This window comes from Heterodontus francisci, chromosome 4, assembly GCF_036365525.1.
Source record: "Heterodontus francisci isolate sHetFra1 chromosome 4, sHetFra1.hap1, whole genome shotgun sequence".
In the NCBI taxonomy this organism is placed as follows: domain Eukaryota; kingdom Metazoa; phylum Chordata; class Chondrichthyes; order Heterodontiformes; family Heterodontidae; genus Heterodontus; species Heterodontus francisci.
In genome coordinates, this window is record NC_090374.1 from 89,619,690 (window position 1) to 89,646,841 (window position 27,152).

Genomic DNA, 27,152 nt, shown 5'->3' on the forward strand with positions numbered 1-27,152 from the left:
CTGCTTATTCCTTAATTCTAACCAAATAGTTTGACTTTATAGATTTTTTGATTGACACTACACCCCTCCTTCCTTTATTCCTACTCAAACCCTCCTGGATATTTTATAAACTGGAAAGTTCAGCTCTCATTTAGGGATGTCAACCCTCCCAGATTGTGCGGGAGTCTCCTGGGATGGGGTGTGATTATCCCAGCATTTCCGACCGAGCTGGGAGCAGCAGCAATGAGGCGAGTGGGAGCAGTGTTGTGGGAGGAGCTGCCAGTAAAGGGAGTGGTTTAGAAACGTTGGTGTTGAGTTGTGTTTAGGATGATGTACCATATGAGAAATGCCCCAAATTCCGAAACTGCTGCCCTTTGTGTGATTTCTTGGCTTTCTTCAGGTTGGTCTGCGTTGGCTGGTTTTGACATGTGAAGTCCAAGTACATATCAGCTCTGACTGTGATTCCGAATTCAGAGTTGTCACCTTCACCAAGAACCTTAGGCCAAACCAGAATCCAAGAAGATAGGGAAAAATATCGGGCATCAATTAGGAAGCCTGACTCCATCACATCAAGTGCAGGGGGATTTTGGCTGTAATTACAGGGTGAATATCAACAGGTTATAGGACTAGCAGTAGTTACAGATAGTCTGTAAGTACATTAGTAATCACTGTGACTTCCTGATATCCTATCAGCAAGCATCAAAGAGCCCTGGCTAAATTGAAGTCAATGGGAATCGGGGGATACTCTCCACTGGTTGGAGTCATACGTAGCACAAAGGAAGATGGTTGTGGTTGTAGGTGCACAATCATCGCAGCCCCAGGACATCGCTCCAGGAGTTCCTCAGGGTAGTGTCCGAGGCCTAACCATCTTCAGCTGCTTCATCAATGACTTTCCCTCTGACATAAGGTCAGAAGTGGGATGTTTATTTATTTATTTAGAGATACAGCACTGAAACAGGCCCTTTGGCCCACCGAGTCTGTGCCGATCAACAACCACCCATTTATACTAACCCTACAGTAATCCCATATTCCCCATCACCTCCCTATACTAGGGGCAATTTACAACGGCCAATATTACCTATCGACCTGCAAGTCTTTGGATGTGGGAGGAAACCGGAGCACCCAGCGAAAACCCACGCAGACACAGGGAGAACTTGCAAACTCCACACAGGCAGTACCCAGAATCGAACCCGGGTCCCTGGAGCTGTGAGGCTGCGGTGCTAACCACTGCACCACTGTGCCGCCCATGTTCACTGATGATTGCACAGTGTTCAGTACAGGGAGCAGTAGCGTAGTGGTAATGCCACTGGTCTAGTAATCCAGTGCCCTGGACAAATGCTGCAGAGACACAAGTTTAAGTCCCAGCATGGCAGCTGGTGGAATTTAAATTCAACTAATAAATTTGGAATTAAAGAAACATACTCTCAGTAATGATGACTATGAAACTACCGGATTGTCATAAAAACTCATCTGGTTCACTAACGTCCTTTAGGGAAGGAAATGTGCTGTCCTCGCCTGGTGTTATGAACACTGGACTTTGTAGCATGATTATGTTTTAGAAACTGATTTTTAATATTGTGTAAGATGGAGTCAGAGAAGTCGTGTGGCCTCACATCAACTCTGCTTAAAGACAAGACAGCAATCTTGGTTACCAGGACAACAAGAAACCCAGATCAAAGACCCTTTTGAAAAGTAGAAGGCAAGGTTATAACACCTGAAGGACAATGGGTTTCACCCTCCCAGACTTTCAGAACGTAAGCAAGGAGTCAGTGGCTCTGAAAATGTAAATATGAATTGCATTTGCTGACACCTGGAAACAAAGGAAAGCCCAGGTGGCTCTGCTCAAGCTAGACTTGTGGACTCCGCATAATAGAAAAAAACAAATCGCTATTGACCTTGATTTTGGATAAATCTGACAGACTTTGGGAAATCTGGAGGCTGTAAGGAAGACAACGACAAGCGGTAGTAGCCTCAAGGGAGAGAGAGAGAGGGTACACCCGCTCAGAATACTGATACAGCAAAAGGCTGCAAAGACTTGAACCTGATTTGAACGGTGAGATTTGCGGAGGAGGAAAAGACCAACAGGATCACCAGAAGTCTCCTTATTCATGGAGGTCCAGGGCAAAAGTGCTCGGAAGATGTGAGCAAAGACGATATTGACTTTGTGAAGGTCTGGGAGATCCAACCCATTGCAACTGGGAGGAGTTTGAACTTTTAGCTGCAAAGATTTTGCTTTAAGGACGACTGTGTAATGTATAAATGTGGTGTGGGTTTTCAAGTGTTTTAATAAGTGAAGAAAATACCTTTCTTTGTAATTTGGAGTATTAGCTACTTACAAAGTACTATTTAGTTAATGGGGATTTTAAGTTTAGTTGTTACAAAAGTCTTAAAACATGAAATCTTGTGTAATTTGTTAAATTGGTCTGAGGAATTCATATCTCGTGTTTGAATGTTAACAGTCTCACTGAGGTTGTAACACCTAGTCTGGCCTATATGTGACTCCAGACCCACAGGAATGTGGTTGACTCTTAACTTCCCTCTGAAATGGCCTAGCAAGCCACTCAGTTGTATCAAACCACTACAGAAAAGTCAGAAAAGAATAAAACCAGATGGACCACACAGCATTGAACTAAGCACTGGAAACGATACAGGAATGACCCTGCAAAGTCCTCCTCACTAACATCTTGGACTTGTGCCAAAATTGGGAGAGCGGTCCCACAGACTAGGCAAGCCTGACATAATCATACTCACCGAATCATACCTTACAGCCAATGTCCCAGACTCCTGCATCGCTATCGCTGGTGGTCCTGGCCCACCCATAGTTGGGAGGGAGTGGCATTGGGAGTCCTCAACTTTGACTCCGGATCCCATGACACCTCATTGCATCAGGTCAAACATGGGCAAGGAAACCACCTGCTGATTACCACCTACCGCCTTCCTTCAGCTGATAAATTAGTACTTCTCCATATTGAACACCAGTTGGAAGAAGCACTTAGGATAGCAAGGGCACAGAATGTGCTCTGGATGGGGGACTTCAATGTCCATAAACAAGAGCAGCTCGGTAGCACTACTACTGATTGAGCTGGCCAAGTCCTGAAGGACATATCTGCCAGACTGGGCCTGTGGCAGGTGGTGAGAGAACCAACAAGAGGGAGAAACTTATTTGATGTCTTCCTTACCAATCTACCTGCCACAGATGCATTTGTCCATGACAGTATTGGTAGGAGTGACCACTGCATAGTCCATTTGGGTCAATGTCCCACCTTCACATTGAGGAAGCCCTTCATCTTGTTGTGTTGTGCTAAATGGGATAGATTTCGAACAGATCTAACAGCTCAAAACTGGGCATCCATGAGGCGCTGTGGATCAGCAGCAGCACAATCTGTAATCTCATGGCCTGGCATATCCCTCACGCTACCATTACCATCAAGCCAGAGGTTCAAACCCAGTTCAATGAAGAGTGCAAGTATGCATGCCAGCAATAGCAGCACGCATACCTAAAAATGAGGTGCCAACCTGGTGAAGCTACATGCATGTTAAACAGCGAAAACAGCATGTGATAGACAAAGCAAAGCGATCCATAAGGTCTGGAGGTAAAAAAGGCATGAATGAGGGTTTCAGCAGCAGATGAGCTGAGATGGGGCAAAGCCGAGTCATGTTATGGAGGTGGAAATAGGCGGACTTAAGTGATGCCACAAATATGAGGAAACTCATCTCAGGGTCAAATGTGAAGGTTGTGAACAGACTGGCTTAATCTCAGACTGATGGAGTTTGGAGTGGGGACCGAAAACAATGGCTTCAGTCTTCCCAATATTTAATTGGAGGAAATTTCTGCACATCCAGTACTCGATATTGGATAAGCAGTCTGATAATTTAGGAACAGTGGAGAAGTTGCTAGAGTGTCTTCAGCGTACATGTAAAAACTAATGTGCTTTCTAATGATGTTGAGGGGCAGCATGTAGATGAGAAATGGGGGGGAACAAAGGGAGATCTTTGAGGAACACCAGAGCAAAGGATGCAGGAGCAGGAAAAGAAGCCATTGCAAGTATAAATAAATAAATAAGTGTAAATATACGTCGTTGTTAAAGGAAGTGGGACATGCACGGGGGCCCAGAGTTGGAGGAATGCAGGATTCTCGGAGACTTATTTCATTGTAAAAAAGGAAGACGAAACACGCTGCCAATTCATTATCAGCCGTTTTACGCTATCGCACCATCACGATCTGCGCTAATTAAACTTGAGACACATTCATGTGGGTAATAAAATTGATGTTCTTAAGTATTTTGACAATTTCTTTCTCGGTCTCCGGCTCTGCAAAGCGGACGACGCGGCTGTCAATCAGCGCCGACGTCACAAAGGCTGGCTGGAATGGAGCGGCGGCTGTGTTCGCATTCCCGGAAGAGGTGACGGGGCCTGTTAGTAGTGGCGGCAGCGGCATGTGTGCGCTATGGAGGGGAAGAAAGTGGAGATTCCAACCGGGGTGCTGGACGATCTGTGCAGGTAAACATACAGGAAGCGGCATGTAAAAGCACAGAGGCGGAGGTTTCCCATGACCTGGGGACGGGGTGCATGGAAGGAAGGAAGGGTCTTGGAGGAGGAAATGCGCTCGGAGTGGCGAGCCAGACTGGCGAGGGCCAAAGTTAGAATTGGATCCGATTCAAAGGAAAGGGAGTTTGGGCTTTCTTGGATATTATTTTACATAAATGGGAGAGAACACATATCGCGGGTTTCATTCTTGTTTCAAAAATCAAATCGCACAATGTGAAATGTTTGAGAGGACATTTTATGTTGCTTTTAAAAAAAAAGAATTAAATTCACAGTACCTGTAGTTTGTAAAGAAACAAAGTGAAGGGACTAAATTAAAAACAGAAAATGCTGAAAATAGCTGCTCTGGCAGCATCTGTGGAGAGAGAAGCAAAGTTAACGTTTCGGATCTGTGACATTTCATAAGAACTGGCAAAGGTGGGAAATGTAATAGGTTTTGAGCGAGTGAAAAGGGTAGGGGGAAGAACAACAAAAGGGGAGATGTGTGATAGGGTGGTGGGCAGGAGGGATTAAAATGACAGCGATGTCATGGGAAGAAAAGGCGAACAGAGAAGTATTACCTCTTTTTAGATGCTCCTTAAATTCTACCCCTGATCAAGCTCTTGGTCTCCTGTTTTACTATCTCCTTATGTAGCTTGGTGTCGAATTGTGTTTGATTGCTGCATTGAAGTTTTACTACAGTAAAGGTTCTATATAAATGCAAGTTGTTGATGAGTAGTAAATAGAAAGAATGTATTGGGTGAGGAGCTAACTGGTATTTGCAAATACCAATTGCAAGAATACCCAAGTGTTAGTTCAACAGAAAGGTGCCATCTGATCAGACACTCGTTCTTCATGTAATAAGTTTGTATAAAATCTGTGAAACAAAATGAGTTGTGGCCACAGCAGATTGCTACCTGTCTTAGAAACAGAAATGGGCCATTCAGTGCCTCAAGGCAGGTCTACCATTTTACTAGATCATGACTGATCAGTACTTCAGTTTCATTTACCTGCCTTTTCTCTATGTCTCTTGATGCCCTTACTAACAAAAATTTATCAATTTCTGTCTAAAAATGTCCATTGACTCAGCATCTGGAGTGGAACCGCTAACTCTGGTTTGACATATTCCAGGACATTTGATCATGTGACATTTGCCTGCAGTTTGCAGATGCTGTTGCATTTACCTTGGTTGAATGTCTCTGTATCATCAAGCCCCAATAGAATATTTGATTTTGTTTCATAGGGGGATGAATAATGTAATTTATAAATCAAAGAAAGAACGCAAAATAGAAAAAAATTAAGGATAAGTAATGTTTAAATAAAAACTACCTCTAATATTTCTTTAGTAAGCACCAATGATTCAAAAATAACATCATTGATATGTAAATTCTAACTAAGGTCTTTGTACAATTTTATGACTGTTTACAGTACACAGCAAATTATCTAAAAAATGCAAACCAGTTCAGTTCACTGACTCCCATCACCCATGGAAGCCCAGCTTCAGGGAGAAGAGGCACAGGCCTCTGGGAGAAGCAGTAAAGCTGTCTATCTCCTTTAATAAAACACATAACCAAGTGCACATCACAGTCCAACATGAACACTCTCCCGTTTGTGTTTTTTTCTCTCTCTCTGTCTCTCTCTTTCCCCCCACCTCAGTTTGTGTTGCCCACTCTCTCACCTCCCTCCCCCAGTTTGTGTGTCTCACAAGTCTCAAAATTTCTTGACGATTCTGTCATTCTGTCAACTGGCAATTGAAGCGGTATGTGAGTAGTTGGGGGACCAGCAGGGCCCGACAGCGTGATTTGGTTGCAAGCCTCGATAGCCCACTGCGGGTGCGCAAACAGTACATAGAAGGGCTGTTTCTCCTGAGTCACCAGCAGCTCAGGAGACCATTGCATTTTGTGGTAGACTCCCTTTGGCAACCCCGATCTGGAAAAACTCCGGATTTGCACTAACCTTGTCTTATTTCACTTCGAACTGCCAAGCTCCAATGTTAAGATTTTAAGGGTGAGGTGGTGGCGGAGTGGTAATGTCACTTGATTAGTAACCCAGAGGCCCAGGCTAATACTCTGGGGACATGTACGAATCCCACCACGGCAGGTGGTGAAATTTGAATTCAATTAATAAATCTAGAATCAAAATCTAGTCTAATGATGGCCATGAAACCATTGTCGATTGTTGTAAAAACCCATCTGGTTCACTCATGTCCTTTAGGGAAGGAAATCTGCTGTCATTACCTGGTCTGGCCTACATGTGACAAATGCCCTCTGAAATGGCCGAGCAAGACACAGTTGTATCAAACCACTAAAAATTCTAAGAAAAGGAATGAAACTGAACAGACCACCCGGCATCGACCGAGGCACTGGAAATGACAACGGCAAACCCAGCCCTGTTGACCCTGCAAAGTCCCCCTTACTAACATCTGGGGGCTTCTGCCAAAATTGGGAGAGCTGTCCCACAGACTAGTCAAGCAACAGCCTGACCTAGTCATACTCATGGAATCATACCTTGCAGACAATGTCCCAGTCATCACATTTCCCACATCCCTGGGTGTGTTCTGTCACAATGTTGGGACGGACCCAGCAGAGGTGACACCACAGTTGTATACAGTTGGGAGGGAGTTGCCCTGGGAGTCTTCAACATTGACTCTGGACCCCATGAAGTATCATGGCATCAGGTTAAACATGGGCAAGGAAACCTCCTGCTGATTACCACCTCCAGTTCCCCCTTGACTGATGAACCAGTGCTTATCCATGTTGAACACCAATTGGAAGAAGCACTGAGGGTAGCAAGAGCACAGAATATACTCTGGGTGGGGGACTTCAATGTCCATCAACAAGAGTGGTTTGGTAGCACCACTACTGACCGAGCTGGCCAAGTCCTAAAAACATGGCTGCTATACTGGGTCTGCAGCAGGTGATGAGGAAAACAACAAGAGGGAAAAACCTACTTGACCTCGTCCTCACCAATCTGCCTGTCGCAGATGCATCTGTCCATGACAGTATTGGTAGAACTGACCACTGCATAGTCCTTGTGGAGACAAAGTCCTGTCTTCACATTGAGGTTACCCACCATCGTGTTGTGTGGCACTTTGACTGTGCTAAATGGGTTAGTTTTTGAACAGATCTAGCAACTCAAAACTGGGCATCCATGAGGTGCTGTGGGTCATGAGCAGCAGCAGAATTCTATTCAAGCACAATCAGTAACCTCATCGCCCGGTGTATCCTGCACCCTACCGTTACCATCAAGCTTGGGGACTAACCCTAGTTTAATGAAGAGTGCAGGAGGGCATGCCAGGAGCAGCACCAGGTGTACCTCAAAATGAAGTGTCAGCCTGGTGAAGCTACAACACTGAATTACTTGCTTGCCAAACAGCAGAAGCAGGACAGAATAGACAGGGCTAAGCGATCCCACAACCAACAGATCAGATCTAAGCTCTGCAGTCCTGCCACGTCCAGTTGTAAATGGTGGTGGACAATTAAGCAACTAACAGGAGGAGGAGGCTCCACAAATAAGCCCATCGTCAACGATGGGGGTGCCCTGCACATCAGTGCAAAAGACAAGGCTGAAGCATTTGCATCCATTTTCAGCCAGAAGTGCGGAGTGGATGATTCATCTCGGTCGCCCCCTGAGGTCCCCAGCATCACAGATGTCAGTCTTCAGCCAATCCGATTCACTCCATGTGATATCAAGAAATAGCTGCAGGTACTGGATACTGCAAAGGCTACGGGCCCTGACAGCATTCCGGCAATAGTACTGAACACTTGTGCTCCAGAACTAGCCATGCCCCTAGCCAATTTGTTCCAGTACAGGTACAACTCTGGCATCTACCCGGCAATGTGGAAAACTGCCCAGGTATGTCCTGTGTATAAACAGCAGGACAAGTCCAACCCGGCCAATTACCGCCCCATCAGCCGACTCTCGATCAAAGTAATGTGATGGAAGGTCATGTAGACAATGCTGTCAAGCGGCACTTGCCCAGCAATAACCTGCTCACTGATGCTTAGTTTGGGTTCCGCCACTCACCTCCTGACCTCATTGCTGCCTTTGTCCAAACATGGGCAAAAGAGCTGAACTCCAGAGGTGAGGTCCGAGTGACTGGCCTTGACCTCAAGGCAGCATTTGACTGTAGCATCAAGGAGCCCAAGGAAAACGGGAATCGGGGAAAACTGTCTGCTGGTTAGAGTCATAGAGAGATACAGCACTGAAACAGGCCCTTCGGCCCACTGAGTCTGTGCCGACCATCAACCACCCATTTATACTAATTCTACATTAATCCCATATTCCCTACCACATCCTCACCTTCCCTCACTCCTCCTACCACCTACCTGCACTAGGGGCAATTTTTACAATGGCAAATTTACCTATCAACCTGCAAGCTTTTGGCTGTGGGAGGAAACCGGAGCACCCGGCGGAAACCCATGCAGTCACAGGGAGAACTTGCAAACCCTGCACAGGCAGTACCCAGAACCAAACCCAGGTCGCTGGAGATGTGAGGCTGCAGTGCTAACCACTGCGCCACTGTGCTGCACTAAAGTCTTACCAAGCACAAAGGAAGATGGTTGTGCTTGTTGGAGGTCAATCATCTTCCGTTGCCTGTCCACCATCTACAAGGCACAAATCAGGACGGCACAGTGGTTGGCACCGCAGCCTCGCAGCTCCAGCGACCCGGGTTCGGTTCTGGGTGCTGCCTGTGCGGAGTTTGCAAGTTCTCTATGTTACCGCTTGGGTTTCCTCCGGGTGCTCCGGTTTCCTCCCACATGCCAAAGACTTGCGGGTTGATAGGTAAATTGGCCATTGTAAAAATTGCCCCTAGTGCAGGTAGGTGGTAGGAGAATTGAGGGAAGGTAGGGATGTGAGAAGGAAAGTGGGATTAATGTAAGATTAGTATAAAATGGGTGGTTGATGGTCGGTGCGGACTCGGTGGGCTGAAGGGCCTGCTTCGGTGCTGTATCTCTGTTTGACTCTATGATGGAATACTCTCCACTTGCCTGGATGGGTGCAGCTCCAACAATACTCAAAAAGGTCGACACCATCCAGGACAAAGCAGCCCGCTTGATTGACACCCCATCTACCACCTTCAACATTCACTCCCTTCACCACCGATGCATGGTAGCTGCAGTGTGTAACATATACAAGATGCACTGCAGCAACGCACCAAGGCTCCTTAAACAGCACCTTCCAAACCTGCGACCTTTACCACCTAGAAGGACAAGGGCAGCAGATGCATGGGGACACCACCCTCAAGTTCCCCTCCAAGTCACACTCCATCCTGACTTGGAACTATATCGCCGTTCCTTCACTGGTTGCTGGGTCAAAATCCTGGAACACCCTTCCCAACAGCACTGTGGGTGTACCTATACCCCAAGGACTGCAGTGGTTCAAGAAGGCAACTCACCAACACCTCAATGGCGATTAGGGATGGACAATAAATGCTGGTCTAGCCAGCAACGCTCGCATCCCATGAACGAATAAAAAAAAATTATGTCGCCCCCCCCCCCCCCCCCCCCGTTCTGGATTCCTCCACCAGAGGAATTTTTTTCTTTGCATCTACCCTATCAAATTCCTTTAATCATTTTACACACCTTGATTAGGTTACCCTTTTTCTAAAATTAATCAATAGTTTATGCAGTCTGTCCTCATAATTTACATAGAATCTCAAGAAATATATAACACAGAAATGAGCCCGTCAAGGCGATGCTGATGTTTATGCTCAATATAAGCCTCCTCCTGCCTCTTTTCATCTAACGCTATTAGCATTACCTTCTATTCCTTTCTCTCTCATGTATTTATCAAGTTCTCCTTAAATGTATCTAACCCTTAAAGTCTGATATTCTGGTGTATCTATGCTACACTCTCTCCAAAACTAATATATGTTTCCTGAGGTGTGGTACCACATGCAGCAGTGATGAGAGAAGGTATATAGGGAGAAGCGATGAGTTAAGGTGAACCTAAAAAGCGAGAGCCAAGTTAATTACTACAAGTGAAGTTGCCTTATAGCATGCTTTCATACTATTATAGTTAATGATGCTGTATGTGCCTTGGAGCTTCTATCCTTAAATAAATATTAAAATAATTATATGGAGTGAGTAATTTGTGAGGCCTGACCCCAAAACATGACTACTAAATTCGTCAAAACTTTAGGTAGATCAAGATATAGTGATTCAGCCATTGGACTGTAAGTGGACTGTAGGTTATGAGCACTGAGGATGTGTGACATGTGAACAAAGTTGGTTAAAGACAAACGATTAAATTTGTAAATGTCCACAATTTTGGTGCTTGTGGTTCAGGCTTTTGTAACTCTTGTTGAAATAATGTGATGACTATGTCTGTAACTGGGCCGTGCTCTTCAATAGCTGAAATCCCTTGGAGATGAGATAGCCTTAATCTTAGAATGAACCTCAGTTGCAATAAAATGCATACTGCAATTTATACGTTTTCAACACACTATAAACATTCTGGGATAGTGGAAGAAATCATGTTTACCAGATTTGTATAGGCTAAAACCAAAATCAAATGTTTTCATTTTGTATGTTATTTAATACATAGATTAAAAATTGACGTATTATGCATTTTATAATATATACATTGTAGAGAGTTGTTCGAGTTCATTGCTCTCTGGGTTGCTTCCCTTGTGGAAGTGAGCAGAAAGGCATGGCACTATGCTTAATGGGAAATATAGCCAAGTTAGGAATAGTAGCTTTGCTGAGCTTTGATTTTAAGTGGCAGAAACCACAATGAAATAGTTAAAAGTAAAGGCAGAGCATGTGAGACTGTAAAGACTAGCCGACACTGGTAATTGCAAGGACATCTGTTCTTTATGGCCTGATTGTGTGACTCCCTGTGGTTTGGAACAAATGGACTCCTGTGAATCAAATGATGTCCATCCCTGTGTGAGTGATAAGGAGTGCTAGGCCCCTCTTATCTTTGTGAGCTGCCACTACTTGTAGCTGCAGACTGCACGAAACACTCAGGAATGTACACCTAATAGAGATAGCAGGATGCGCCGCAATTACTTGTCACAAAGTAGAAACAGAACTCATGATCAATGTAGGGAGTGAGACCAAAATGTTTATTGATGATTCCTATGCTCTTGCTAATTAGCTTGCTTGTCCGCTTTGTTTTATCTTGCTGGTACAAAACAATATTTTATTAGTAACAAGTATGTATTGAGAATGGAGTGTATTGTAACCTCAGTAACAGATGTACTGCATGTCACCACGTGGGTGAAGTCGAATTGTACCGCTCTGATTGGTTAAACAAGGGGGTGTAGCATGAATCTTAATGTATAAACAGCAGTATCTGTATCATGAACAACACTTACTCTGGTGGACCCGACAGACTCTGGGGTGGAGTCAGTGTCGTTGCATTAGAGTAAATCAGCCGGCTAAATGCGCAAATAAAGTAATTGATTTTACCTACACGTCCGACTCGGTATATTTACTGAACCAGACTGAAGGCAAAAAGAACTCAGATTTACATGTTCGTACATCCTCTTACATCGCCTAATTAATTTCTAAAGTTGCCAAATTAAGTAGGTCACATATACCACCATGATACCCAAAACCACTATCAGGACATGGGAGATAATTCTAAACCAGGGGTGTATCTGCACGTCTGACCCCCAGTTCCATAAGTCCTCCTGCCAGGTAGAATCATTTATCTCGTCAATCTCATCTTGTTGCATCTTTGACTGTTGTTCCAGATTGTAGTACACTACAGCAATGACTTCTAGCTGCTGTCGCTCCTTACCCAAGCGTGTGGGCAATGGCTGAATAGTCAAATCCTCCTTAATAATTTCTGTCACAGTTATTGTTTCTGTCTTTTGCTTATGTATCTGTACCAACTCCATCTTCCCTACTCTGGTTGGTATTTGTGGGTTGAACCAAAATGTACTGTTGCTCACCGGCCAAGTCCGTTTATGTCCATACTGGTACTCCTTCGCTGTGGTGGTTAAGCGATATCTCCCCTTTCCCATATAGGCCACATGGGTTAGCTCTGACAATGCTTTCCTAGTCTCCATGGTGTAATTTACAGTGGCATAAAACCCACATTTTGATTCTGCCGTTTTATATTTAGGATGAGGACGTATGACCACCTGGTTTTCCAGACTACACTCAGTCAATGGACAATGTTGTTCCAATGACCTCTTTTCCAATTTCCATAACATAGGGTAAAATATCATTGTATTTTATGTAATCTTTTCCCCTTATCGCTCCTGTATTTTCTACTTTGTATAATTGCATCCCTAACTTATCTCTCAGAATTACAGGTATTCCCAACACTACTCCAATACTCATAGATCCTGTATTTACACATTCCTGATCTTTCCATACTTTAAGTTTTCTGATTTGGTACCTGGTAATTTTATCATTTGTGTGACTAGTTAAGTATTCCAACTGGGTGTCATTGATCCAAACTGGCACCTGTCTTGCATCAATTTGCCTCGAATTTTCTCGAATTTGTTCTAACATTCACGAACTGTATGTACTACAAACACTCTCATTATTTGAAATGTCACTGTTCACTAATATGTTACTGGTTACTAAAATAATATTTCTAGATAGACAAATTGTCTCCCTTGCCTTTGCTCTGGTTTTCATCCTCCTTCACTGCACATAGCGCCTGTATGAACGGCAAGCTAGTATGCCCCATATTATGGCCAGTATTAACTGTATTTTACTATGGAGGCACTGGTACTGAATCCGGTAGCAACGTCATTAACTATCCCTCTCTTTGTCCTATAAAGTTGATTCTGACCTCGAAATCTGACGGCACCCATGGCATTGGCAGCCTGCTGCATTACAATCTTACTTAATACACTATACATATTTCTTGCCTGTTCCGTACAATATCCCGGCATTTGCATCCCTGAGATATTGACCAGGACAGGCACAATCTCATGTTTAACATTATCATACAACGCTTCCCCTGGGCTCGATGTACCCACACACATCCATGTTCCTTTCAACTTTCCTTATCATCTGTTGCCCAATGGGAGGGGCACAAACAATTCCAAAGACACAGCTCTCGGTTACCCCTTCCCCTTTCTGTCTGGTCACGCAGTTAGCACGGTCATCTGTGGAACACCGTACACACTTCCCATCCAACATGTTGTGCAATGCCCCGTAGTTCATATAGTCCATATTAATATTCCTTTCATTAATCCGTTGTGCATCCATTACCGGGTCTTTGTTCTTCAGGCCCCACAGCCACTGCAGTCCGGTTCTTTCCCATTCGCCACTAGTGGTTATATCTGTAATTTAAACACACTGCCCTGGTGGTCACCAGGTGTTAGTACTTGTCCATGTTGTGAGTATCCCCCGATGAGGGATACATGTCTACCTGTGGGGACCGAACATGTCCTGGGGAATCCAGGAGTTAATTTATATTCTTATCATCTCTACTCTTTCGAAATTATCTATATGGTCCCGTTGTGCTCGGGTTTCGTTCCCCACAATCCTTGCCCAGTTGGTAACCCATCTAATAATAATCCAAATGCCTATCAATACTACCATTATTCCCTTGATTATATTTTTTCAGTTGGGACCATGTATTTCTATCGGCCCTTCCCTTTAGAATGTGCCTTGATTATTTTCTTTTACAGTGTGCAAGTCAATTCTTCGAGCTGTTGCAAAGTGTTGTAACACATTATATAGTAGAGCAGTGGGATATACACCACAAGAATGTGAATCATTTTATAAATAGTAGTGACACTAATGATTGAATATTGTAACTATGTGGCTTATTTATTGAACAGCCGATTCATTCTGCATATTCCAAGTGAAGAAAGGGACAATGCGATCAGAGTGTGCTTTCAGATTGAGCTGGCCCATTGGTTTTATTTGGACTTCTACTTGCAGAACACACCAGGATTGCCTCAGTGTGGGATAAGAGATTTTGCCAAATCAGATATCCTTTTAACTGCATCCGAGGTAGATTTTGTTAACATCTGCACAATATTTTTCCTTGCAGAAATATCGTGAACTGATCACTAGATGTGTAGCAATATATTGCAGCCTTTGGAAATAGCAGGTTAGTTTTTGACAGTATGATTTGCTTCTCTGCATTTCCCTGTTCCTCCCAAGCTCCAACTAAGTTGCTTTATCTATTCCTCCTCCTCCCTGCATCTGATAAAATTGAGACTCTTTGCACTGTTTGTTACTCAATTTGTTCGTTCCTGGGACTTGACTTGTAGAAATGCCTCTTTTAAAGCCCAAGCTGAGAATGTCCTAATCGGTACTTGATTTACCTGCTCTTTCCTCTTACTGTTGTCACTTTTATGGAGTCTTGCACGATCTGGATTGAAATTCAGCTCAGATGACAAGAAAATCTGCCTGCTGAAAGTCATGTAATCAAAATGTTGTTTATTCCTTAACTTCTGTTGCACTCTTCAGTCACTGTTCATTTTTACTTCGGAAAGGGGATGACGTGGAAAAGATTTTAGATGAATGGAAGGAGTACAAGATGGGAGTTCCGACATATGGTGCAATTATACTAGATGAAACACTGGAAAATGTAAGTCATAACTTAAAATGACTGCTGCAGTGTGTTACGACTGAAGCTGGAGGAGTGCACTAGTTTTTCTAGTTCCACTTCTCCACAGGTAACAACATATATCTAAATGTTTACCCAGTTACCGATACAGCCAATCATAGGCTCTACTCTATATCCCAGAATAAAATACATCAACCAGGTTTCTGTGATAAACAAGAAAATTATCAGTTTATTATAAAACAAGACTTAATCAGTAACGAAGCAAAGCATTCACAGACAGATTGAAATATGAAAGTTCCCTTTTTCCTTAGCCCCTCACACATACATACACACACACCAGTTAACTGAAAAATAGAGATTTTCTCTTTAGAACTCTGTTACAAAAAAACCCAGAAAAATACTTTGGCCAAATACTTGCTAATTCTTGAAGAAAAAAGAGAAGATATGGAAAGATGTCAGTTGTCCCTTTTTTGGTTTGGCGTCCCAAATACAGGTAGACGGCTGCCACTGGGATCCTTTTCTGGAACAATTCGTTCAGGTGCCATCGAGGATTTATCCGGCAGGTTTTTTCAGCGTCTTAGGATGCACTTGCCTCTAAGAGCTTCTCAAAGAGATGGAAAAATTGGCAGGTTTTTCAAAGAGATGGAACAGGCTGAGCTGGGGTTTTGTTCTTCAGGTTGTTTTTTAAACTCCTTTTCAAAAACACTGTCCATACCCCAACAGACTGTTCAAAGTGAAACCAAAACAATATCTTAATAGTCAAGCCTCTTGACGTGTATAAATCTTGACATGTCACTTTTCTGTAAACATCTTCCCCAGATCAAAAAGTCCCTGCTGTGTACTTATCTGAAGACAGGTGACTTCCAGTATGGATTGTTTATAAACCAAGTCCATAAGACCTTCCAATGACCTTTTTTTTTGTTTTGCTGTAAAGTCTTTGGTTGGAATTGCCATCTTGTAGTTCACGCTGGGGCCCAATGCACACTTTCAAGCTTGCTTCTCTGGTACCAGAAGGCTGAAGAGATCCTCTGTCTTGAGGCTTAAGCTGCTTCCATGGGTCCCTGGAACTTTGCTGGAGAGAGAGAGAGACAGGGAGAGAGCAGTGTTTTCTTCTTGAACTTAAATTGCAGTCTGCCTTTTCTGTGTGGCACAATTCAAACAGCTCCCAGGTTGGCCAGCAGGTTAGTCATGTGACCAGCTCTTTGTTTGAAACTGCATCGTCTACGAGGATTGTTGATTTCAAAAGTTCTCCAGTCACCCTCAGTAGGGCGGGTGGGGGTGGGGGGGGGGGAGGTGGTGCAGTGCTGGCTCTTACACAGACAATGGCTCTCAATGTCTTTTGATCATCACTATTGACAAAACCCATCTCGCTAATTGAATCAGAGAGCACTTCCATTGTCTCTCTATGTAACTGTCTCTCAGAATGCAAATGTGCAGCCATGTTTTCAGCCATTCTGTGGTCTTTTTAAACAAGTTATGTTCAATGTCCAGTAAAGGTTCAAATAGTGTTCCATATGACGAAATTAATGTTTCCATTTGGCTGGTGTGGTTTCCGTCAGAGTATTAAAAAGTTAAAAGCCATGCAAACAGAGCAAGTTAAAATTTGTTCCTGTTTTCCTATTTATATAGGTACTTCTTGTTCAGGGTTATTTGGCAAAGTCTGGATGGGGGTTTCCAAAGGGCAAAGTGAACAAAGAGGAGGCTCCACATGACTGTGCTGTGAGAGAGGTAAAGTATGGTGCATGTTTAAAAGAAAATCCTATTTTATGTGGATTATTGTAACTCTGCGCAAAGATTTTGTTTTTCTTTTCCGTTGCCTTAAAACAATTTTGTGGCATAGTTATTTTAAGAATGTTTCAGAGATTTTGGATAGGTTTTCATTCAAGTGCCAATAGCTAACATTGAATCTAATGTGTAATTTCATAACTTACTGTATCCTGATACAGAATATTTGTATTATATATTCCCTATGAAGTATCCCAAATGGTATCCAGAAATGATTCAGATTACTGCATTACTAAATGTCCTCGCTGTGTTTTGATATTGTTGTTTTGCAGGTGATTATTGATTAAAATTGCTCTTCTACAGAGCACCTCTTACTTCTCACTTTTAAAAAGTAAAACTCATGTTATTCTCCTTGCCCCCTGTCCGCCTTGCTGTACATAAGGGAATGACACTGGGAAAGATGCTCTGATGCACTGCCTTCATTTGATGGATTTAAATATAAAATAGTTTAAAAAATAATTAGCATAGAATTGTTTGATGTTTGTGCACTTCTTTTTATGTTATGTATATTTGGCATTCAGTGATAAGTTTTGTATGTTACTTTCAGGTTCTTGAAGAAACTGGGTTCGACATAAGAGATCGCATTTGTAAAGACGACTTCATTGAACAAAGAATCAATGATCAATTAGCTCGACTGTACATAATTCCAGGTGTTCCAAAGGATACAAAGTTTAACCCTAAAACAAGAAGAGAAATCCGGGTATAAAATATTTGAACTTGGAAATTCAGTCTTGCTTTATTGCATTTTAAAGACTGCCCAGCAATCTTGTAAAGCAGTAGAGTTATAAAACTGCTTTGTTGCATTGAAGAGAATATGTCTGTGTATCTCTTGTAATCCAAGCTCTCGCTAGTAATTGGATCATGCTTATATTATGTAAAGTGAAAATTTAACAAAAATGATGTGAATCTTCAAGAATTATGCAGACCCTTTGAATTGTGTTTAACTGCAAGTTGAGCTTTCTTCTTCACTCCTGCTCAGTTACCAAAATCACTGCCTTCTGCCTCCTCCCTATTTCTTTCCTTCTCCATACCTTCATCTCAAGGCTTGATGTCTTCAACAGCCTTCTATCTGGCCTCCATACATCAGCCTTCCACAAATTTCAGCTCATTCATAGCCAACATTTAACAAAGTAAATCCATTCCTATCCCATCCTTTCCATCCTCCTGTATCCCAGTGTGCCAGTTTCAAAATTCTCATCTCATTTGTTTTCAAATTTTCTAAGGCCTTTACCTTGCATTACTTCTCTGCCTGTGCTCTGCTCCTTCTAAGACAGGATTACTCCTTATTCCTGACTCTTGCTGCTTCACCACTGGTCCAGACACTATGCTGCTCTCTGTAGCTATACTCCGTTCCTCAGCTTTGCCATCTCTTATTGCTTTCAAAAACTTCTTCAAAAACTCATCTTTTTGATCCATACACCTGGATCCTATCCTAGCTTCTCCTTCCCTGATTTTTCCCTATGCAGTTTCTAACCAACCCATACCTTTCCTCTTTGTAAAATGCTCTGTGTCATCCTGTGGATGAGAAGTGTTGTATAAATGCAAGTTTTAATGCTGCTATATACTTGGTTTTTAGAATATTGAATGGTTTTCCATCGAGAAGTTGCCATCCCATAGGAATGACATGACTCCCAAGTCAAAACTGGGTTTAGCACCTAATAAGTTTTTCATGGCTATTCCGTTTATAAGGTATGGTTGAACATGTGACACCCTAGTTTTTTTGCTTTCAAAATCTAATTCATGATTTTTTTAAAAAATGCATTCTGGCTCCTGTTTAAGTTGGGTTCACACTCACGGTGTACAGTACCAAACCGAACATGCATTTCACTATTTAAAATATTGTTTTGATTACTGGATAAGAAAACAACAAAATCATTGCACTATACCAAGCTGGTGCTAGGTGGTTTATTAATAGAGGTTATTTTTGTGGATATACAGTTTTAGTAAATCTTATTGATATGGGCCTAGCATCTTGTAACTATTTGACTTAAACTCTGATGTCCGAGAAACAAGTTTTGTGTGTTATTGTTGTTATCACAGGCCACTAAGAGACTGGATATCCAAAAACTATGCTGATTCTTCAGATAGTGACGGCCTTGTATCTAATAGCACAACTCCATCCAAAACATTTTTGGAAAAAGTGAATACAAGGTAATTGTATTTTGGATGAAGGGTATGACTGACATCTAGAATGCTTTTGGACCTTTTTTGCTTGTATACTGCGATTTTTTTTTTTTTTGGCTGGGATAGTAACGGAGGAATATTATAACTCAGTTGTTGAATTTGTTTACAGAATGTGAAAATTGAAAATGCAGTAATATTTTTTAAATTGGGATTGCCATTCTTGTAAATGTGAAACCTGGACTGTGGTTTAAACTGCCATCTACACCTCCCGGTTCTGATGCAGTCAAGTCCACTTGTCTGTCAGTGTCGATCTCTTGGTCGTCGCGCTCTCTATACTGGCATTGGAGGCAGTTCAAAAGAGATTCACTAGGCTGATTCCTGGGATGAAGCGGTTGACTTATCAAGAAGGGCTGAACCGGTTAGGCCTTTATTCATTAGAGTTTAGAAGAATGAGGGGTGATCTTATTGAAACGTACAAGATTCTGAGGGGGCTTGACAAGGTAGATGTTGAGAAGATGTTTCCACTAGTGGGGGAATCTTGAACTAGGGGACATAGTTACAGAATAAGGAGACACTCATTTAAAACTGAGATGTGAAGGAACTTCTTCTCTCAGAGGGGAGTGAATGTCTGGAATTCTCTACCCAAGAGAATTGTGGAAGCTAGATCACTGGAAGAATTTAAAGAGGAGGTAGATAGATTTTTGAAATATCAGGGAGTTGAGGGCTATGAGGATCTGGCACAAAAGAGGAGTTGAGGTCTGGGTCAGATCAGCCATGATTTTATTGAATGGCGGGGCAGGCTTGAGGGACCGAATAGCCTACTCCTGCTCCTGTTTCTTGTGTTCCTATGTTCTTATCCTCTGAAGTAGGAATATAGGCATGCTCTTTTTTAAAAATTAACAATATTACACTAGAATTGATATCTTGGAGGTTATATGTTCAACAATGGAGTGCAGGTGTTGAATATTGAGGGGCATTTATCACATTAATTTTGCTCATTTACATGTTGGGTAGTAATCTTCTGATTATTCCCTGTTCAAATGCTAGAAAAGTTAAGAAGACTAGGAATGTTGATGTCTGGCTGCAGGGTTGGTGCAGGAGAGAGGTTTCATATTTCTGGTTGAGTTTTTGAACGAAGGAAGGCTAAGCTGAAGATACGAACTTTACTTGAATTGAAATCGCGCCATTGCCCTTGCAAAGAGGGTAAATAGAGCATTGGATAACGATTTAATCTGATGTGGAGGTGGCTATGAGAACATCTAGGAGTGAGTGATTAATAAGCTTTTTTGAGATAGAGCCAGAAGGCTTAGTTGAAGTAAATAAAAAATATTGGAGAATGAGAAAGAAGGGTGGAATAACAAGAGATGATAAACACTATAAAAGGGACAATGATATTGAAAAATGAAATGAGAAAAGCAGAAAAAGAATAAAGTCAGTGCTACAAAAATCATTGGAGTCGGGATTTAGTGTTCTGCATGTGAATGTACAAAGCATTCAAAACAAAATTGGAGATCTGGACACATTAATAACTGTAGATGGATATAATCTATTAGTTCTGGAGATGTGGTTTAAGTTTGGACAAGACTGGGAATTGAATATTCCTTATAGCATTTCCAGGAGAGATAGGTAAGGGAGGTGGGGTGTATGGCTGATGTTGTCGGGTGGCTATGCTGGTAAAGGGCTCTATCGCAGTGCTAAAACTTAAGGATATTCTAGAGGGTTGCATTCAGATTTTTAAAAATGGTACAAATCTCAATATATTACAGGCCACCAAACAATGTAGATAAGAAAGAAGGCTAACACAGTTCAGGGATATACAAGAACATTGCATAATGATGTTAACATCCCCAGGATAGAATGAGTTGTAAGTAATGTGGTCAAAATGGGGATTGTTTGTTTGTTTATTTATTTATTTATTTACTTATTTAGAGATACAGCACTGAAACAGGCCCTTCGGCCCACCGAGTCTGTGCCGACCATCAACCACCCATTTATACTAATCCTACATTCCTACCACATCCCCACCTTCCCTATATTCCCCTACCATCTACCTATACTAGGGGCAATTTATAATGGCCAATTTACCTATCAACCTGTTATCAATCATTGGCATGTGGGAGGAAACCGGAGCACCCGGAGGAAACCCACGCGGTCACAGGGAGAACTTGCAAACTCCGCACAGGCAGTACCCAGAGTTGAACCCGGGTCGCTGGAGCTGTGAGGCTGCGGTGCTAACCACTGCGCCACTGTGCTGCCCTGGTTCTTACAATGTGTCCAGAGCTGCTGCTTAGATGAGTTTGACGCTTCTCCAACAAGGACAAAAGCGGGCTAGTTGCAAGAGATCACAGTGACTGATACCACAATCCTCTCAGCTCACCTACCTATTTTAGTTGACTGCTTCCATATGCAGGGACTCATCCAGCTTCTCTTTTGAATGATTGCAGCAAATCTACAGTTACTGCCTTCCTGCAAAAAAATAACTTTCTGGACTCTAAACTAATTCTATGCTTTTATAAGTTATACTTACGGTCCTTAGTTCCAGATCTCCTCCTCTTAACTAATGCAAGTTAGCTGTTCCCCTGAATAGAATAGAACATACAAAATGGATGGGGAGGAAAAGAGCCCAACAAGCCTTCCCCATTTCATGTTGGATGAAGCATCATGACTAAACACTTCTCCCACCTCAATAGAGATGAAAAGTCCCAAGGCCAATAAGGGGGAAAAAATACTCTGGAAAATTCTCTTCCGACTCCCTCAGGAGATCTAAACCAGTCCCAGACAAATGAACTTTGTTATCTATAAAGGCATTTGCTTACTAATATGATACAATCTCCAACCCAGTCAAGAACCAGTCCAGCCCGTTCTTGAAAGCATACAGAGTGTCAGCACCTACTACACCAGCTGGCAATGTATTTGAGGTTCACTACTACTGAGACTGTTCAATTCATTTTATATGGAGCCCTCAAAGCCAACACACAACAGATGGATTGAAACTTAAGATTCCTGAAGCAAAAGACTATTATACTGTGCTACCTAGTCCCCTGTAATGTTTTATTTTATAGCCATTTCCTATTGCATGGTCCATCCAGAGTATTAGTTCAGTTACAGTATAATTGAAATATTTGTTGTGTCAACTGTGGCTTAGTAGGTAGCACACTCATTTGAGTAAGAAGGTTGTGGATTCACTTCCCACTCCAGAGATGTAAGCATATATTCCAGACTGACACACTCAGTGCAGTACTGAGGGAGTGCTCTATTGCCAGAGGTGCTTTCTTTCAGTTGAGACATTAAATCAAGGCTCTGTCTGCCCTCTCAGTTGGATGTAAAAGATCCCATGATGCTATTCAAACAGGAGTGGGGGAATTCTCCTCAGTGTCTTGACCAATATTTATCCCTCAACCAACATCACTAAAGAGATTATCTTGTTATTACCTCATTACTATTTGGGACCATGCTGTGCGCAAATTAGCTGCTGCATTTCCTATATTACATGTACTGATGGCTTTGAGGACTGATTAAACTGTACAGTTTAAGGAATTGTCTTGGCAAACTGACTAAGTGCTCAATTATCAATTTGTGAATAGAAAGGAAAAAATTCTCATGAGCCACTTTGTAGGCTATAAGGGAGAAAAAACTTGTGCTTAATAAATGCCTTAATTCTTAAATGTCCAGAAGTGCTTCACAGTGAATTATTTTGAAATTTAGTTATTATTACATCGGTCACCATGGCTGCCATTCTACATAGCACTGTCATATACATGGCAGTTAGATGTACAACTTTTTTTGTGTTGGTTGTGGGAGGAATGTTGCTAGAAGATTAGAAGCACTTTTAGTAGTGATGTGGAATTTTTAACCTCATCAGAGAAGGCAGTTAGTGTCTCCTGTTTAATGTCTCATCTGAAAAATAGCACTTCATACAATGTAACGTTCCCTGAGTTCTGCACTGAAATGTTAGCCATGATTATGTGCTTGTGTCCTGGAGTGGAATTTGAAACTACAATACTGAAAGATACAAATGAAAAATATCCAGTTTATCTTCTATCTAACAGAAAAATCTTTCATAAAATCTGTGTGAATTTATGTTTGATAGATCAAGAACACGGCAGAATCCACAGTTACTTGAGGGGTTCACAGGAGAGCAATGGGGATGCTCCAATAAACACAGATCACAGCAGAAGCCTTTCAGTCAAAGCAATCAATGTGACATTCCTGAGACCACAAAGGCAAAGGTAATATTAACTGAGAAAAGTATCTGGTCTTTCCTTTGGGGTATAAGTTCAGTAAAACAAAACTGTTTTCAGTTTGAAAATAGCATATTGCTGTAGCTTTACAGACTGACTGGGATGGTTTAATCTAGCATCATTTTTGCGTAGTATGTGTTCATAGCTTTGTTTCTTGTGGTCATTGGCAAGCATTCTGGGAATATAAGGTAATGAGCTCTGGCAAATATTTTGGATATGTAATTCTTTTTTATTTGAGCATTTTATTCATATGAATTTAGGCGGCGTTTGCTGACAATGTAATCACTAGGTGGCACAGTACTGGCACATTGGCAGATGTAGCCTCATCGACTGAAACGTCACTGTCTGCAACGTCACAGGCCACTGCCAGTAATAAAAATGGCGCTGCTCATTTTGACACAAAAAAGCTAATTGAACCCAAACCCCCTCACTCCTCAATGGCCGCGATCCCTGCCTCCATCCCCCCCAACAGTACCCCGCTTCTCCCTCCCGCGATTGCCGCTTCTCTTCCCTGCTCCCTCCCATGATCGCCGCATCAATCGCTGCTAACCTTCCCCGCTCCCTCCCCTAATCACCGCTTCTCTTCACCACTCCCTCCCGCGATCGCTGCTTCATCCTGCTTCCGCCTGCTCGTTGTTTCATCCTGCCACTCCTGACTGCTTGCTGCTCCATCCCATCATTCTCTCCCACACCCATCTGCTTGCTGATCCCTCCTGCCGCTTGCTCTCTCTCTTGCTGCCCGGAGAAGTGGCGGTATGGAGTGAGCGGACTGCTTTTGGTGAGGTGGGGGAGCGGCGAGCAGGCGGGAGCAGAAAGGAAGCTGTGATCGCGGGAGGGAGTGGGGAAGAGAAGCGTCAATTGAGGCGGTGATCACAAGAGGGAGCGGGCAAGAGAAGCTGAGATTGTAGGAGGGAGCAGGGCACTGTTGGGGGGAGGGTGGAGGTGATCGCGGCCATTGAGGGATGATGCAACATCGGACATCATTACTTAGTGATGTCAACCTGCGCAAGCGCAGACTCATACTGGCAAGCTGGCAAATGTTCGGACGCACTTATGACGTCTGCAGTCGCTCTGTCCATGCCCTGCATTGTCAGGAGACACAATAATGAATGTAATGTAGTGCCTGCACCACGGGAATAGTCATAGTTTTTTTCATTATTTTGGGAAAGTTTCCTACTTGGCTGCAATTTTATACCCTTTTTCTAACTAGCTGAGGCCTGATGTTCTGATCCACACAACTCCTCCCACTCCCTACCACAGCTTTGAGCCCTGCTCAAAAACCCAACCTGGTCTTAGTAGGCCCCCTGTCACACCCCATCTTCTCCCCTCCCCCCCCCCCCCCCCCCCCCCACCTGCATTCCTTTTTCTTCTAAATACAACAGACATATTAATGTGAGTTTTAAAAACTTAGATTTCAACAGAATTTGTGCTGGTAAAAAGTAAGGCACATAACTTATAATACACAGGTTGTTAAAAATAATTAAACATAATTTTGTGCAATTATTTTAAAACTGTAAGTAATTTCAGAAGAAGGATAAATATTGTGGTAGAAATTTTAAGCTGAAATGGAGAACCAACAAATGCAAACACTTGGGAGATATGGATTATATTTCATCTGTTTAAGCAATGCCACTGGGAGAGCTAGTTTTATAAAACATTGGTGCAGCACCACCTGCTGCATCCCTGGGAGAACATTAAGTTTTATACTAAGAGCATTTTCACAGAGATGGTCGTAGAGTAAGTTGCACGCTGTTTCAACTGTTTTTTTTATTAACTTTGTTTCCATCTTTTCTTTTTCCCACTTCATCTTCAAGACATATTCATCTCAAATCTTTTTAGTGTGTTAATTACAGACATACAAACAATGATGGACAGGAAAAGACCCTCTGGTCCATCCAGCCTGTTTGATACAATTGTGATACCTTGTGCATCACAATATTTGCACTTCCCACTGTACCCAAAACTTTATGAGCTCCTGGGAGAGGCAAGAAGCCAAGTTTAAAAAATACATAGGCCAATCTGGGAAGTTACTCCATGATTCCCTTGGGTAATTAAAACTAGTTCAGGAGATTGCTCTGTCCCTGATAATTCTATGCAGGAAAAACCATCATGGAGAATGAAGAAATGGCAGAGGCATTGGACAAATATTTTGTGTCTGTCTTCACAGTCGAAGACACAAGTTCTATCCCAGAAATAGGCAGTAACCTAAGGGCTAAAAGGGGGGAGGAAATTAAGGATATTGATATCAGCTGAGAAAAAGTACTGGAGAAACTTGAGGCACTAAAATATGACAAGTCCCCAGGAACAGATGAATTACATCCAAGGGTTCAAAAAGAGATAGCTGCAGAGACAGTGGATACGCTGGCTATTATTTTCCAGAATTCCTTCGATTCATGAATGGTCCCGTCAGATTGGAAGTTGGCAAATGTTGCTCCACTTTTCAAGAAAGGAGGTAGAGAGAAACAGGGAACTACAGGCCAGTTAGTCTAACATCAGTTGTTGGGAAGATGCTGAAAACTATATTAAAGAAGTCTTACTATGCTTTTCCAAGTGCAATGAACAAGTCAGCATGGTTTTACTAAAGGGAGATCCTGCTTGACAAATTTATTAGTTTTTTTGAGGATGTAACTAGTAGGGTCGATAAAGGGGAACCAGTAGATGTAGTATACCTGGATTTTCATGAAGCATTTGATAAGGTGCCACATAAAAGATTAATAGGCAAGATAAGTGCTCATGGCGTTGGGGGTAATATATTAGCGTGGATAGAGGATTGGTTAACAGACAGGAAGCAGAGAGTGGGCATAAATGGGATATTTTCAAGTTAGCAGGCAGTGAATCGTGGGGTGCCGCAAGGATCAGTGCTGGGGCCTCAGCTATTTACACTCTATTAATGACTTGGATGAAGAGACTGAGAGTAATGTATCTACGTTTGCTGATGATACAAAGCTCGATGGAAAGGTAGAGGCTGCAAAAAGATATAGACAGGTTAAGTGAGTGGGCAACAAGATGGCCGATGGAGCATAATGTAGGGAAGTCTGAAGTTGTTCACTTTGGTCATTAAAAATAGAAAAGCAGAATATTTTTTAAAAGGTGTGAAACTGGTAAGTGTTGATGTTCAGAGAGTCTTGGGGGTACTCGTAGAAGGAACGCACAAAGTTAACATGCAGGTGCAGCAGGCTATTAGAAAGGCAAATGGCATGTTGGCCTTTATTGCAAGGGGATTGGAGTGCAGGAATAAAGAAGTCTTACTAAAATTGTACAGGGTTTTGGTGAGACTGCACCTGGAATACTGTGTGCAATTTTGGTCTCCACATTGAAGAAAGGATATACTTGCACTGGAGGCAGTGCATCAAGGATTTACTAAATTGGTCCCTGGGATGAGGGGGATGTCCTATGATGTGTGGCTTAGTAAATTGGGCCTACATTCTCTGGAGTTTAGATGAATGAGAGGTGATCTAATTGAGACATGCAAGATTCTGAAAGGGCTTGATTGGGTGAAAGCTGAGAGATTGTTCCCACTGGTCGGGGAATCTAGAACACGGAGACACAGTCTCAGGATAAGGACCCAATCATTCAGGACTGAGATAAGGAGAAATTACTACACTCAGAGGGTCGTGAATCTTTAGAATTCTCTACCCCAGAGGGTTGTGGATGCATTTATGGCTGGGATAGATAGATTTTTGGTCTCATAGGGAATCAAGGGAAATTGGGAGCGGGCAGGAAAGTGGAATTGAAGCCCAAGATCAGCCATGATCGTATTGAATGGCAGAGCAGGCTCGATGGGCTGTATGGTCTACTTCTTGTGTTCTTGTACCTACCTTTTGTACGATGTGATTTCCTCCTCAGCCAGAAACGGGTCCAGCTCTTATTTGATCGAATTCAGAGAATTGGCATCAACTGCATGAGCCAGCAGTCACTATTCTCTGGGGAAAAGACCATGTCCTTGACATCTAACCTAGATTTGGTCTTGCACAATAAAATTCTGACTGCTGGTCCTCCCAA

At 42.6% G+C, this 27,152-nt stretch overlaps 1 protein-coding gene across 6 annotated transcripts in view; it reads left to right on the forward strand.

Moving 5' to 3' along the window:
- Positions 1-4,304: 4,304 nt before the first annotated feature.
- Positions 4,305-27,152, forward strand: part of dcp2 (decapping mRNA 2) — a 48,279-nt gene continuing 25,431 nt past the window's right edge. For 3 of the 6 annotated variants that reach the window (XM_068029844.1, XM_068029849.1, XM_068029847.1), the window contains exons 1-8: positions 4,311-4,479; positions 14,264-14,415; positions 14,894-15,021; positions 16,630-16,728; positions 17,333-17,485; positions 18,362-18,474; positions 18,826-18,936; positions 23,000-23,138. In XM_068029844.1, the coding sequence (XP_067885945.1) occupies positions 4,427-4,479; positions 14,264-14,415; positions 14,894-15,021; positions 16,630-16,728; positions 17,333-17,485; positions 18,362-18,474; positions 18,826-18,936; positions 23,000-23,138 (948 nt within the window). In that variant the 5' untranslated portion in view covers positions 4,311-4,426. Of the gene's footprint in view, positions 4,480-14,263; positions 14,416-14,478; positions 14,539-14,893; positions 15,022-16,629; positions 16,729-17,332; positions 17,486-18,361; positions 18,475-18,825; positions 18,937-22,999; positions 23,139-27,152 lie in introns of all 6 variants that reach the window. The other 3 variants (XM_068029846.1, XM_068029848.1, XM_068029845.1) reach the window with 3 other exon arrangements.